At 43.3% G+C, this 16073-nt stretch overlaps 2 protein-coding genes and 1 pseudogene across 50 annotated transcripts in view; 2 read left to right on the top strand and 1 right to left on the bottom strand.

Annotated features, from left to right (window-relative positions):
* nav3 (neuron navigator 3) overlaps positions 1-16073 on the bottom strand; it is a 242182-nt gene that overhangs the window by 116521 nt on the left and 109588 nt on the right. For all 49 annotated transcript variants that reach the window (XM_090201028.1, XM_090201029.1, XM_090201036.1 and 46 more), the window contains one exon: positions 3049-3120. In XM_090201028.1, the coding sequence (XP_090057154.1) occupies positions 3049-3120 (72 nt within the window). The remainder of the gene's footprint in view (positions 1-3048; positions 3121-16073) is intronic.
* On the top strand, positions 7380-9135 carry LOC110490653 (chymotrypsin B). Its single transcript, XM_021564127.3, has 3 exons — positions 7380-7667; positions 7964-8232; positions 8457-9135. The coding sequence occupies exons 1-3, from the start codon at positions 7499-7501 to the stop codon at positions 8931-8933; spliced, it is 915 nt and encodes a 304-aa protein (XP_021419802.2). The 5' UTR covers positions 7380-7498; the 3' UTR covers positions 8934-9135.
* Positions 10818-11703, top strand: LOC118942887 (chymotrypsin B pseudogene; annotated as a pseudogene).

The following is a 16073-nucleotide window of genomic DNA, read 5'->3' as shown; positions in this document are numbered from 1 at the left end:
CCGATACAAGGAATCACGCCCCGATCCAAGGGAACACACCCTGATCCAAGGAAACGCGCCCCGATCCAAGGGAACGCGCCCCGATCCAAGGGAACGCGCCCCGATCCAAGGAAACATGCCCCGATCCAAGGAAACACGCCCCCAGTCCAAGGAAACACACCCTGATCCAAGGAAACATGCCCCGATCCAAGGAAACATGCCCCGATCCAAGGAAACACGCCCCGATCCAAGGGAACGCACCCCGATCCAAGGAAACGCACCCGATCCAAGGAAACGCGCCCCGATCCAAGGGAACCTCGCCCCGATCCAAGGAATCGCGCCCCGATCCAAGGGAACGCGCCCCGATCCAAGGGAACGCGCCCCGATCCAAGGGAACGCGCCCCGATCCAAGGAAATAAGCCCCCAGTCCAAGGAAACGCTCCCCAATCCAAGGAAACACGCCCCGATCCAAGGAAACATACCCAGATCCAAGGAAACACACTCCGATCCAAGGGAACACACCCTGATCCAAGGAAACATGCCCCGATCCAAGGAAACACGCCCCGATTCAAGGAAACACGCCCCGATTCAAGGAAACACACCCTGATCCAAGGAAACATGCCCCGATCCAAGGAAACACGCCCCGATCCAAGGAAACACGCCCCGATCCAAGGGAACGCACCCCGATCCAAGGAAACACGCCCCGATACAAGGGAACGCACCCCGATCCAAGGAAACGCACCCCGATCCAAGGAAACGCGCCCCGATCCAAGGGAACCTCGCCCCGATCCAAGGAATCGCGCCCCGATCCAAGGGAACGCGCCCCGATCCAAGGAAACGCGCCCCGATCTAAGGGAACGCGCCCCGATCCAAGGGAACGCGCCCCGATCCAAGAGAACGCGCCCCGATCCAAGGAAACACGCCCCGATCCAAGGAAACACGCCCCCAGTCCAAGGAAACGCTCCCCGATCCAAGGAAACACGCCCCGATCCAAGGAAACACGCTCCGAATCAAGGAAACACAGTCCGATCCACATCAACGGGACTGCAGTAGAGAGAGTCAGCAGGGTTAAGTTCCTCTGCATTCACATCACCGAGGACGACATGGACCAACAACACTCTTGTCAAGATGGCACAGCAGTGTCTACTTCCTAAGGCTGCCTCTCCAGATACTACCGCTGCACCATCGACAGCGTCCTGACCAGTTACATCACGGCCCTCCAGCGGGTGGTGAAGACGGCCCACACATACGTGCTACACACATGCTACACACACACACACATGCTACACACACACATGCTACACACACACGCTACACACATGCCACACGCACGCTACACACACACTACACACACGCACTAAACACACACACACACACACACACACACACACACACACATACACACACACGCGCTACACACAAACACACACATCACAAGCAGACTCAAATTTACAGTACTATTTACAATCCCCGCTTTCTCTGATACATGTGTAAAAATTGAATATATATTCCCTTAGTTAACAGCTGTGTTCGAGAGCAAAGCAGCTTGTACACGGCTATTCAGCAACAACACCAGCTGACGGGTTGTCAATGTTATGAAGGGGGAATACCACCCATAGGCTTGTCAATGCTGTGAAGGGCAATACCACTCATAGGCGTGTCAATACTGCGAAGGGGAATACCACCCATAGGCTTGTCAATGTTATGAAGGGGGAATACCACCCATAGGCTTGTCAATGCTGTGAAGGGGAATACCACCCATAGGCTTGTCAATGCTCTGAGGGGGAATACCAACCATAGGCTTGTCAATGCTGTGAAGGGGAATACCAACCATAGGGTTGTCAATGCTGTGAAGGGAAATACCACCCATAGGCTTGTCAATACTGTGAAGGGGAATACCACCCATAGGCTTGTCAATGCTGTGAAGGGGAATACCACCCATAGGCTTGTCAATACTGTGAAGGGGAATAGCACCCATAGGATTGTCAATGCTGTGAAGGGGAATACCACCCATAGGCTTGTCAATACTGTGAAGGGGAATACCACCCATAGGTTTGTCAATACTGTGAAGGGGAATAGCACCCATAGGATTGTCAATGCTGTGAAGGGGAATACCACCCATAGGCTTGTCAATACTGTGAAGGGGAATACCACCCATAGGATTGTCAATGCTGTGAAGGGGAATACCACCCATAGGCTTGTCAATACTGTGAAGGGGAATACCACCCATAGGCTTGTCAATGCTGTGAAGGGGAATACCACCCATAGGGTTGTCAATGTTATAAAGGGGGAATACGATCCATAGGCTTGTCAATGCTGTGAAGGGGAATACCACCCATAGGGTTGTCAATGTTATAAAGGGGGAATACGATCCATAGGCTTGTCAATGCTGTGAAGGGGAATACCACCCATAGGGTTGTCAATGTTATAAAGGGGGAATACGATCCATAGGCTTGTCAATGCTGTGAAGGGGAATACCACCCATAGGGTTGTCAATGTTATAAAGGGGGAATACGATCCATAGGCTTGTCAATGTTGTGAAGGGGAATACCACCCATAGGCTTGTCAATGCTGTCCAGCACATATTTCACATAGCTTGGCGGGGTTTGCGTGAAGTAATTTGCCAGCACGCTGGTTCCCACCAGCCACTACCGTCTAAGGAGAAACAAATGCTCTGGGAGCCAGACAACTGGCCTGGTGAAGTATAGGAGCCTGGAACTGTCTGGAAGCCACCACAGCAAGTCATTCTGTTCAATGCAGCATTCGGTAAAATGGCCCCTAATCCACATAGGCTTGAGTTTAATGGCTCATGCACGTCACTGACGCCTGGGATCGCAAAGTGCCGATGTTAGTTTGGCATCAGAGAATAGCCAACACAAAGTATTCCATTATGAAATCCTCTAAGATAGATGCACAACCAAACCAAATGTAAGAACTTCCTTGTGCCAAGATTTTCACAAGTAGATTATTATGAATTTAAGAGGTTGTACAGAAAAGTACATAATGTGTAATTCATGTCGACATGAACTGAAAGAAGGTGAAGGAAAGTTAGCCATGTGAGAGTCATACCTTGTGTTTTTCTTCTGTGGTGTTGCTCCTATTCCGCTGTGACCCGGGGGGCTACCATACCGCGCAGTGAGACTGTGGAGAGAGCAGAGAGAGACACAGACTTAGTGAAGGAATGAGGCGAACGGCTCTCTGGACTCTTTACACTGTAGCATCTTTGAGACATCGTCTAATGCAATAAGGAGAGATTCAGAGGAGAGCATTGCGCGAGACAGAGACAGTAACTAACAACACAAGCCCTAGTGAAAGAAGCACATAGTGTGAACCCGTACTGCGGTTCACGTGACGGGCCACACATTTCATGTGTATGTCCTCTGTAGCTCAATTGGTAGAGCTTGCAATTTATTTTTGTAATATATTTTTTTATTTAACTAGGCAAGTCAATTAAGAACACATTTTTATTTACAATGACGGCCTAGACGACATATTTTTACCTTGTCAGCTCAGGGATTCGATCTAGCAACCTTTCGGTTACTGGCCCAATGCTCTAACCACTAGGCTACCTGCCACCCCTACGCAATTCCTGGATAGTGAATTCAGGAATTCACGGAACCACCTGCTCGAAAAATGTTTGCACGCATGACTAAGTCACTTTGGATAAAAGTGTCTGCTACATGGCATATATTATTACCATTATATTACTATATTATTACCATTATATGACTATTATTACCATTATATTACTGTATTATTACCATTATATGACTATTATTACCTTTATATTACTATATTATATTATTACCATTATGACTATATGATTACCATTATATTACTATATGACCATTATATTACTATACTATTACCATTATATGACTATATGATTACCATTATATGACTATACTATTACCATTATATTACTGTATTATATTATTACCATTATATTACTATATTATATTATTACCATTATATTACTATATTATTACCATTATATTACTGTATTATATTATTACCATTATATTACTATACTATTACCATTATATTACTATACTATTACCATTATATTACTATACTATTACCATTATATGACTATATGATTACCATTATATGACTATACTATTACCACTATATTACTGTATTATATTATTACCATTATATTACTATATTATTACCATTATATTACTGTATTATATTATTACTATTATATTACTATACTATTACCATTATATTACTATACTATTACCATTATATTACTATATTATACTATTACCATTATATGACTATACTATTACCATTATATTACTATACTATTACCATTATATTACTGCATTATACTATTACCATTATATGACTATACTATTACCATTATATGACTATACTATTACCATTATATGACTATATGATTACCATTATATGACTATACTATTACCATTATATTACTGTATTATATTATTACCATTATATTACTATATTATTACCATTATATTACTGTATTATATTATTACCATTATATTACTATATTATATTATTACCATTATATTACTATACTATTACCATTATATTACTATATTATATTATTACCATTATATTACTATACTATTACCATTATATTATATTATATTATTACCATTATATTACTGTATTATATTATTACCATTATATTACTATATTATATTATTACCATTATATTACTATACTATTACCATTATATTACTGTATTATATTATATTATTATCATTATATTACTATATTATATTATATTATTACCATTATATTACTATATTATTACCATTATATTACTGTATTATATTATTACCATTATATTACTATATTATATTATTACCATTATATTACTATATTATATTATTACCATTATATTACTATATTATATTATTACCATTATATTACTATACTATTACCATTATATTACTGTATTATACTATTACCATTATATTACTGTATTATATTATATTATTATCATTATATTACTATATTATATTATTATCATTATATTACTATATTATAACCACATGTTTTTGAAGCATGTAACAGCTTCAATTCGCCTTTAACTGTAAAGCAACTCTCCCTCACCATAATGTGCCACTTCACCGTAATCTCCTACTGAATCTTGACTGATCTCCCTCAAAAAAAAGAGTGTTTTAACTTCAGAAATAAAAACACATTCTTAATGTGTGAATAAAAAACCCTACAGAGGAAGTGGTGTAGGAAACTCCTCCAGGCAAAGTCATAGTTTACAATGGGACACCCATTCTTAGTCATGTTGAGAGAATTAACGGCGAGGCTGGTGGTTACCGCCTCGCTTGGCCTCTGCTGGCGTTCGACAGGAAATAGTTAGGGAACTCGCGACGGACACAAAGAAAACAACAGGGTGTTTAATGAACAAAAGGACTGCTTTAATCATAGTGAACACACAGTAAATCAGGGTAAAAACCAGGTGGTCGGGGTGAGTGGCTCTGAAAGCATGTGGTCTTGCCAAGCTTCATCAACCCCACTATACAGGTCTATTGAGGACTGACTGGTGGGAGCACAGCAGAGATACAACGCCTTGGCCTTTGGGGTCACACTTTACACTAAGTTCCATTGGGTCACACTTTACACTAAGTTACATTGGATCACACTTTACACTAAGTTCCATTGGGTCACACTTTACATTAAGTTGCATTGGGTCAGACTTTACATTAAGTTGCCACTGTTTTCATTTTTAAAACAGGAAAAACGAATATGCTGATGTTACTGTTAACTGTTAATATGACAGTATGGACGGGCCGTGGTAATCTAGACATTCATTTTTTCTCAATTGGTTTGACACAATGAGGGACGTTCAAATCTCCCAAAAGATTTAACACAACCATCAAACCATCAGTATGCTTTCATTGTTTTACACAAATATAAAAATGTTAAACACATTTTCGCTAAAAACACTCACAAAAAAAGTTAAACATTCAGGTGAGTAATCCTGTATGTAATATTTAAACATCATCAACTCAATTGCTGAGATGCATAGCACAACAAAACATTAACAGTGATATGTAACATTATGTTAGCCTGATAGCAATAGGTAACCTGATAGCAATAGGCAACATTATGTTAGCCTGATAGCAATAGGCAACATTATGTTAGCCTGATAGAAATAAGTAACATTATGTTAACCTGATATAAATAGGTAACATTATGTTAGCCTGATAGCAATAGGTAACATTATGTTAACCTGATAGAAATAGGTAACATTATGTTAGCCTGATAGCAATAGGTAACATTATGTTAGCCTGATAGCAATAGGTAACATTATGTTAGCCTGATAGCAATAGGTAACATTATGTTAGCCTGATAGCAATAGGTAACATTATGTTAGCCTGATAGCAATAGGTAACATTATGTTAGCCTGATAGCAATAGGTAACATTATGTTAGCCTGATAGCAATAGGCAACATTATGTTAGCCTGATAGCAATAGGCAACATTATGTTAGCCTGATAGCAATAGGTAACATTATGTTAGCCTGATAGAGGTGTAAGGATCGAGGACAAAGTGGTTTTAGTATGTAATAATCTTCAGTGATATAAGTCAAAAGACTAAAACAAGAGGAACACATAGTGAAAGGGACCCTAGATAGTTGTTATCTGGGGTTTTGAATTGCAGGTGTGTGTTTTCCAGTGGAGAGGGAATGGACATGTGTTATCAGTTCAACCAAGGACACATGTAGGAAATAGGGTTACATCACCTCAAAATGAGAAAAATAACAAGAAAATACCAAATGATTCCACATGAGACTCAAATTCATTTATGATCATGCAATATGAATTTTACACAGCACTGTATAAAAGGGTTGCATATAAAGTGTTAAAACTGTTAGCTAAAACCTTCTCTAGCACTATACAGAGCTATACGTGTACATCTCTGGTTTGAAAATACATTTAAAATGACGTTGGATACAGTATATCGAATGATATCGAATGATCTAAATACTCCAATGACCCTTTCCTAAAGAAACAACATGTTTCATACTATATGTAATGGTTTATCTTACAAAGTGTTCAAACTGCTTCCTATGTCTCAATGAACCCTGGGAGATGTACTACAAGATGAGGGGGAGGAGAGATTGTCTTTCTTGCACTAACACTCACACTTGTCATTGTCTTACTAGCAGGGACTTTGCTGATAGCTGCTTTATTGAGGACACTGTGCTTACTATGACTGTGAGATGTGGTTGTCTCACCTAGCTATCTTAAGATGAATGCACTAACTGCAAGTCGCTCTGGATAAGAGCGTCTGCTAAAACAAATACTAAAATGTCATCGTAATAGGGTTGAGTGGGAAGGGGGCCTTTCCCTCTGTGATGGTAAGAGGCCGTTTGGAGCACAGTTTCTGAGAGCACTCAAGGTCATGTTTCGATAACTGCTCTAAACCTCCTATTACAAGGCTGAGAACAGTCTGATCGCCCAGCGTCGATAAGCAGCTGGATACATCATTCCCCTCCTTGAGGTTAATATTCTACCATGGTTACCCTCAATTTTCAAGTGAGGTGGACACACCTCGGTCTCCCATTGGTTATAGACAGGTGGGGTTTGGGAATAAATAGGGTCCCCGGTCCACTAGACTGTCACATTCTCACAATGGCTTTCCTCTGGTTCGTGTCCTGTCTCGCTTTCATCAGCGCCGCCTACGGTGAGTATTCACACCTTCTCTTTACCTACAGTGTTACCTCCTTGATTTAACCTTTAACCCTTGTTTTAATGCTAAAAGTGTAAAAGTAAGTTGTGGAGTGCCTCAAGGCTCTGGTCTTGGACCACTACTGTTCTCATTATGTGCTACTGCTACATTGCTAGCACTTGGTGATGTTATTTGGAAACACTTCCGTACGTTGGACGCCCATGTTTGAGTATGTTGCATTAAACAGAGCATTTACTGTTGTTATAAAACATGACGAGCTAAATGTTTGCAAAATATTCTCATGTAACCAGGCTGCGGCATCCCCGCCATCAAGCCCGAGGTGTCTGGCTATGCCCGCATCGTTAATGGTGAGGAGGCTGTGCCCCACTCCTGGCCCTGGCAGGTATCTCTGCAGCAGACCAGCGGCTTCCACTTCTGTGGGGGATCCCTGATCAACGAGAACTGGGTGGTCACCGCCGCTCACTGCAACGTCGCTACCTACCACCGCGTGATCGTTGGAGAGCACAAGAGGGGCAGCGGCAACAATGCTGAGGACATCCAGATCCTGAAGCCCGCTAAGGTACAGCACAGTCACACATCCTCCTCTATAGCTCTGGGTAGAAGTTCCCCTCAGGCGCTGCTCTAGGATCAGCCTATCCCCCGCCAGCTCAGCTGATCCGATCAGTGATCCGTCGGAGCAACGACGTCCTGTAGTCCTACCTGAACTCTCCATTTCATAAAGGTTTCAGTTCTAACTGTCCCTTCTCTCGCCTAACCCACCGCACCCCCTCTCCTCACCCACAGGTGTTCACCCACCCCAAGTGGAACCCCAGTACCATCAACAACGATATCTCCCTGATCAAGCTGTCCACCCCTGCTGTCCTGAACACCAATGTGTCCCCGGTGTGCCTGGCTGAGACCGCCGACGTCTTTGCACCTGGCATGACCTGTGTGACCTCCGGCTGGGGTCTGCTGCGCTACAATGCTATCAACACCCCTAACGAGCTGCAGCAGGCTGCTCTGCCCCTGCTGTCCAACGAGCAGTGCAAGCAGCACTGGGGGAGCAGCATCTCCGACGTCATGATCTGTGCCGGTGGTGCTGGTGCTACCTCCTGCATGGGTGACTCCGGTGGCCCCCTGGTCTGTGAGAAGGACAACGTCTGGACCCTGGTCGGTATTGTGTCCTGGGGCAGCAGCCGTTGCTCCACCACTACTCCCGCTGTGTACGCCCGCGTCACCGAGCTCCGTTCCTGGGTGGACCAGACCCTGGCCGCCAACTAAGAGCCATGCTGCAGCGTCCCTGTCCATCCTGTATATTGCTATGTCATTTTATGCATTGTTATGTCATACTATGTTTTGCTATGTCATTCTATATATTACTATGTAATGTACAACAACTAAACATTAGCTACCAAGACTGAGAGTGCCACCCATTGGTCTGAACTGAACATGACATTCAATAAACATACTTGAACATAAAAAATATTATTGTGCAGTAATTGTATGAGTACTACATTCACAATGTAATATTTTAGTACACGAGAGGAACTTAATGTAAAGTATTACCACAGTCGGGTTACTGCTGACTGAATCTACTGCTAGCGTTAGGGGTCTCGAATGGTTGAGGGACAGCTATTTGGGAACTGTGAGAGGGGATCTTGGAGGGTTCGGGTTCACGTTTTTTGGCCTAGTGGGAGATCTGTCAACGTGCCCTTGAGCAGGGCATTGACCCTGGATGCTTCTGTGTGTCGCTCTGAATGGGATTCTGTTGGATGATGTGGTTGTTGAGCGGCTTCACTGCAAGTATATTGTATGTTTCGGATTTTCAAATTTAAAAATAAATAAATAAAAAGCTACAGTAGCACGGAATCATTGACAAGACTTAAAACCTAGTGTATAAGGGCTATTATAAACCGGGTATTTTGGATCCTGGATGCTGACTGGCTGAAACAGCATTCCAGCTGTGTGTATATCATCGATATTCCAAGGGTATGATGCAAACATACTTGTTGCTGTTCTATCTGAAAGTTTCATGACGCTATTCTTGATATGCCACAGCAAATGACAAAAGAAAAGCAATAAGCTTCTATTAACGCATGACCTAACCTTGTATCTAGCCTAGCGTTTGGTTTGCAACAGTCACATACAGCAGACACATAACAACATGTGCCATTTTAACGAGGATAATCAGGAAGTGTTAATTCCATCTCTCGCTCTACCTTTCTATCCAAAGTAAAGACGCAGACCGTGTCTGAATACCCATACCCATATTTGCGTTCTAGTCAGCATTTTGAATGTGTGAAAATACAACGTTTTATAGTATGTGAAAAGTAGAAAGTTGCTTTAAAACACCAGGATGTTATACTCATTTTGAGCGAGATGCATATGTTGTGATGTATCTGCTGTGTGTGACTGTAGAAATCACTGCACACTATTGAGGAAGAGAATCAATGCACAGCCACACACATACCTGCCGACACATGCATTAATACACACATGCACTCTCGGACAAAGGACCAATCCAGAGAGCATAATGCATTATACGTTAACTATCTATCTCACTTAGCTTGTTGGCATCAGTCATGTCATTAGCTTCCGCTAGCTCGTTAACCATCTTCACAGCCAGCTATTGTCCTAGCAAAGTGAGCTAGCTAGACAGCTAAGTTTTGGCATGTGCCTAGCTTTTCCAAATATATGTTGTTAGCTAACATAGCTACCTACAGTAGTCCATGCTTATGTTCCTAGTTCTTTTCAATAAATGCAGTAAATGTCAACAAGCACACAATAATCAAAAATGTAAAAATATGATTTAAAAATTGTTTTTGTTATATTAGCATTAAGCTAAGATAAGAGGGCGTTTTGAGCAGAGTCTCGCCCTCCTGGTACTTGACTGAGAACTGTTTGATTGCCCAGCATTGACAAGCAGGTGGACATCCCCCTAGAATTGTAGAACCAGCCTGATTGCTAAGTTTACAATTTTATCAGTCTGGAGTCCCAACTCATCAGACTGGTTCCAGCAGGATGACATCCTTGATGTTAATATTCTACCATGGCTACCCTCGGCTTTTGGGAGGGTTGGACACACCACAGTCTCTGATTGGTTACAGGTGGATGGGGTTTGGAGATAAATAGTATCTCTGTCTTCTAGACTGTCGCGTTATCACAATGGCTTTTCTCTGGTTCGTCTCCTGTCTCGCGTTTGTAAGCGCCGCCTACGTCTGCGGGACCCCCACATTCTTTCCCGTGGCTATGGCCGCGTCATCAATAGTGAGGAGGCTGTGCCCCACTCCTGGCAGCAATCTGGCACCCACTTCTGTGGAGTTTCCCTGACAAACGAGTACTAGGTGGTGACTGCTGCTCACTGCGATGTCAAGACCTCCCACCGGCGAGCACGACATGCTCATGAGCAATGAGGCCATCCAGATCCTGAAGCCTGCTAAAGTGTTCACCCACTCCAGGTGGAACCCCAGTACCATCAAAAATGACATCCTCTTGATCAAGCTGGCCACCCCCACCACCCTGAGCGCCAAAGTGTCCCCTGTGTGTCTGGCTTCGTATGAAGACAACTTCGCCCCTGGCATGACCTGTGTGACTTCCGGCTGGTGCATGAGCAGCTACCAGCTTGCCAATTACCCCAACAAAACTGCAGCAGGGTGCTGTGCCCCTCCTGTCTGAGGAGGAGTGCAAGAAGCACTGAGGAAACATGATTCATGAAATGATCTGTGCTGGTGGTAAAGGTGTTTCCTCCTGCATGGGGGACTCCGGTGGCCTCCTGGTCTGTGAGAAGAACAAGGTGTGGAGCCTGGTCGGTATTGTGTTCTGGGGCAGCAGTGGTTGCTCTACCTCTACCCCCTCTGTGTACACCGGAGTCGCCGAGGTTCGCACCTGGGTGGGCATGACCATGATGCTCAACTAAGAGCAATGCCACAGTTTCCCTGTCCAGAAAAATATGTACTGCTACACCATTCTAGGTTTTGTATATCTATGTTTCAGTGGAGGCTGCAGAGGTAAGGATGGATGTGTTTGATGTATTTGATACCATTCCACTGATTCCGCTTCTGCAATTACCACGAGCCCGTCCTCCCCATATTAAACAGTATTTTTACTACTTGATGAATTTAAATGCTGTGCACCCTTTGATAATCAAGAGACCCTTGGGTATGTTGTAGACCACAGGAGGTTGGTGACACCTTAATTGAGGAGAACGGGCTCGTGGTAATGGCTGGAGCGGAACCAGTAGAATGGTATCAAATGCATCAAACACATGGTTTCCAGGTGTTTGTTGACATTCCATTTTCTCTGTTCCGGCCATTATTATGAGCTGTTCTCCCCTCAACAGCCTCCTGTGGTTGTGGTGGACTGTCAGTCAGTCCAGTGTGAAGCAGGTTATTCATGTCTACAGTTTAAGGGAAGAAGGTCTCCTGTGCAGTCGTGGCCAAAAGTTTTGAGAATGACACAAATATTAATTTTCACAAAGTCTGCTGCCTCAGTTTGTGTGATGGCAATTTGCATATTCTCCAGAATGTTATGAAGAGTGATCAGATGAATTGCAAAGTCCCTCTTTGCCATGCAAATGAACGGAATCCCCCCCCAAAAAAACATTTCCACTGCATTTCAGCCCTGCCACAAAAGGACCAGCTGACATCATGTCAGTGATTCTTTCGTTAACACAGGTGTGAGTGTTGACGAGAACAAGGCTGGAGATCACTCTGTCATGCTGATTTACTTTGAATAACAGACTGGAAGCTTCAAACGGAGGGTGGTGCTTGAAATCATTGTTCTTCCTCTGTCAAACATGGTTACCTGCAAGGAAACACGTGCCGTCATCATTGCTTTGCACAAAAAGGGCTTTACATGCAAGGATATTGCTGCCAGTAAGATTGCACCTAAATCAACCATTTATCGGATCATCAAGAACTTCAAGGAGAGCGGTTCAATTGTTGTGAAGAAGGCTTCAGGGTGCCCAAGAAAGTCCAGCAAGCACCAGGACCGTCTCCTAAAGTTGATTCAGCTGCGGGATCGGGGCACCACCAGCACAGAGCTTGCTCAGGAATGACAGCAGGCAGGTGTGAGTGCATCTGCACGCACAGTAAGGCAAAGACTTTTGGAGGATGGCCTGGTGTCAAGAAGGGCAGCAAATAAGCCACTTCTCTCCACAAAAAAACATCAGGGACAGACTGATATTCTGGAAAGGTACAGGGATTGGACTGCTGAGGACTGGGGTAAAGTCATTTTCTCTGATGAATCCCCTTTCCGATTGTTTGGGGCATCTGGAAAAAAGCTTGTCCGGAGAAGACAAGGTGAGCGCTACCATCAGTCCTGTGTCATGCCAACAGTAAAGCATCCTGAGACCATTCATGTGTGGGTTTGCTTCTCAGCCAAGGGAGTGGGCTCACTCACAATTTTGCTTAAGAACACAGCCATGAATACAGAATGGTACCAACACATCCTCTGAGATTAACTTCTCCCAACCATTGACGAACAATGCTTTTTCCAGCATGATGGAGCACCTTGCCATAAGGCAAAAGTGATAACTAAGTGGCTCGGGGAACAAAACATCAATATTTTTGGTCCATGGCCAGGAAACTCCCCAGACCTTAATCCAATTGAGAACTTGTGGTCAATCCTCAAGAGGCAGGTGGACAAACCAAAATCCACAAATTCTGACAAACTCCAAGCATTTATTATGCGAGAATGGGCTGCCATCAGTCAGGATGTGGCCCAGAAGTTAATTGACAGCATGCCAGGGCGGATTGCAGAGGTCTTGAAAAAGAAGGGTCAACACTGCAAATATTGACTCTTTGCATCAACTTCATGTAATTGTCAATAAAAGTCTTTGACACTTGTAATTATACTTCAGTATTCCATAGTAACATCTGACAAAAAATATATAAAGACACTGAAGCAGCAAACTTTGTGTAAATTAATATTAGTGTCATTCTCAAAACCTTTGGCCACGACTGTACTCTGTAAATCACACATGCAATACTGTAGCCTAATTCCCAAAGCTGACCCACTAAGGCTCCTAACAACGCCAGAGTGGAAAGGAAAGCTGGAAAGCTGACCTCCCTGGCCTTTAACTGTCATCACAAACAAACAAAACACACAGGTTTCTGAATAAACAATGGCATTGGTCATCTAGAGTTACCTGATCTTGCCCGACAGTCAGGACATGTCCTCTGTGTATATCTGTTTGTTAGTTATTTAGTTTTAGGCTAGTGGAAGAGATGAGGGTCAATAAACCCACCCATAAGAGGTGAGTGATACCCAGTCCCAGTGCCAGTTGCCTTGGAATGTAAATGAAGACTAGACTGAACACTTAATGCATGCTGGGTAAATTGGCACACTCAATAATTATCGGAATAAAATAACTGCGGTTTTCAAGGGCAAAATTAGAGCAGTTTTACAGAAGCGACAGAAGGGATATGCAGATTATCAAAAGCATTTAGATTGCATTTCTGAATATTCTTATAAGATATAAATATTCAGGTCATCTTTATGGTTCACAGGTCACTTCCTCCCAGATGGGAGAGAGACAGGAAAAGGAAGGACAGATGGAAGGAAGTTGGGAGAGGGACGTTATGATGCCACTTGTGATGAGAAAGTATTCCATTTTACAGAATAAATAAATAATTTATTAGACATTATTTCTCAGTTGGTTTCATTAGGGCTACTGAAGAGATCTTATCTTCAATTAAAACTGGGCAACACAGAGCCATACCCTTATCAATGCATGGTTGGCCTCCCAATGAACTCACATCTCCCAATGAAAGTGATAACGATCATTTGGTGTAGCGTAGTGCTCCTGTTCAAATTACCCCCAGCTCTAATGAGTTTTAGTCAAACTGACTGTCTAAGTCGTAACTGTGGACGCTCTCTCTCCCTAGTAAATTAACACGGCTTTGATTTGATTTTGAGGAGGTGCCAAGTCATTGTTGGCTACTAAATTAACCAAACAAGGCAGACGAAGAAAAGCACCTGGGCGGAGTTCCCACTTCCGTTTTTTAGGGGAAACGGAAGTTAGATTGAAAATTCTGTATCCCTGAGAACTAGAAACATTCGGTTTCTGACAACACCGTTAAGGGTGGCTACTAATTGACCTCTGAGATATCCATTATGCATGGCTCTTCTTCTGCTGTATGCCAATGAGCTAAATAAGTACCATAGAGCTTCAATGAGCTAGGGAAGTACCACAGAGCTTCAATGAGCTAGGGAAGTACCACAGAGCGTCAATGAGCTATGGAAGTACCATTGAGCTTCAATGAGCTAGGGAAGTACCATTGAGCATCAATGAGCTAGGGAAGTACCATAGAGCTTCAATGAGCTAGGGAAGTACCACAGAGCTTCAATGAGCTAGGGAAGTACCACAGAGCTTCAATGAGCTAGGGAAGTACCATTGAGCTTCACTGAGCTAGGGAAGTACCATTGAGCATCAATGAGCTAGGGAAGTACCATAGAGCTTCAATGAGCTAGGGAAGTACCATAGACCTTCAATGAACTAGAGAAGTACCATTGAGCATCAATGAGCTAGGGAAGTACCATAGAGCTTTAATGAGCTAGGGAAGTATCATAGAGCATCATCGACCTGGCCAAGGCTTTCGACTTTGTCAATTACCACATTCTTATTGGCAGACTCGACAGCATTGGTTTCTCAAATGATTGCCTCGCCTGGTTCACCAACTACTTCTCTGATATTCAGTATGTCAAATCGGAGGGCCTGTTGTCCGGTCCTCTTGCAGTCTCTATGGGGGTGCCGCAGGGTTAAATTCTTGGGCTGACTCTCTTCTCTGTATACATCAATGATGTCGCTCTTGCTGCTGGTGATTCTCTAATCCACCTCTAAGCAGACAACACCATTCTGTATACTTCTGGCCACTCTTTGGACAATGTGTTAACCAACCTCCAGATGAGCTTCAATGCCATACAACTCTCCTTCTGTGGCCTCCAACTGCACTTAAATGCAAGTAAAACTAAATGCATGCTATTCAATTGATCACTGCCCGCACCTGCCCACCCGTCCAGCATCACTACTCTGGACGGCTCTGACTTAGAATACGTGGACAACTACAAATACCTAGGTGTCTGGTTAGACTGTAAACTCTCCTTCCAGACTCACATCAAGCATCTCCAATCCAAAATGAAATCTAGAATCGACTTCCTATTTCACAACAAAGCATCCTTCACTCATGCTGCCAAACATACCCTCGTCAAACTGACCATCCTACCGATCCTCGACTTCGGCGATGTCATCTATAAAATAGCCTCCAACACGCTACTCAACAAATTGGATGCAGTCTATCACAGTGCCATCCGTTTTGTCACCAAAACCCCATATACTACCCACACCTTGCGACCTGTACGTTCTTGTTGGTTGGCCCTCGCTTCATACTCGTCGCCAAACCCACTGGCTACAGGTTATCT

This window comes from Oncorhynchus mykiss, chromosome 15, assembly GCF_057628025.1.
Source record: "Oncorhynchus mykiss isolate SJ-2025 chromosome 15, ASM5762802v1, whole genome shotgun sequence".
Taxonomy (NCBI): Eukaryota; Metazoa; Chordata; class Actinopteri; order Salmoniformes; family Salmonidae; genus Oncorhynchus; species Oncorhynchus mykiss.
Note: the sequence above shows the minus strand (reverse complement) of the source record. Positions and strands in the feature narration are given on the sequence as shown.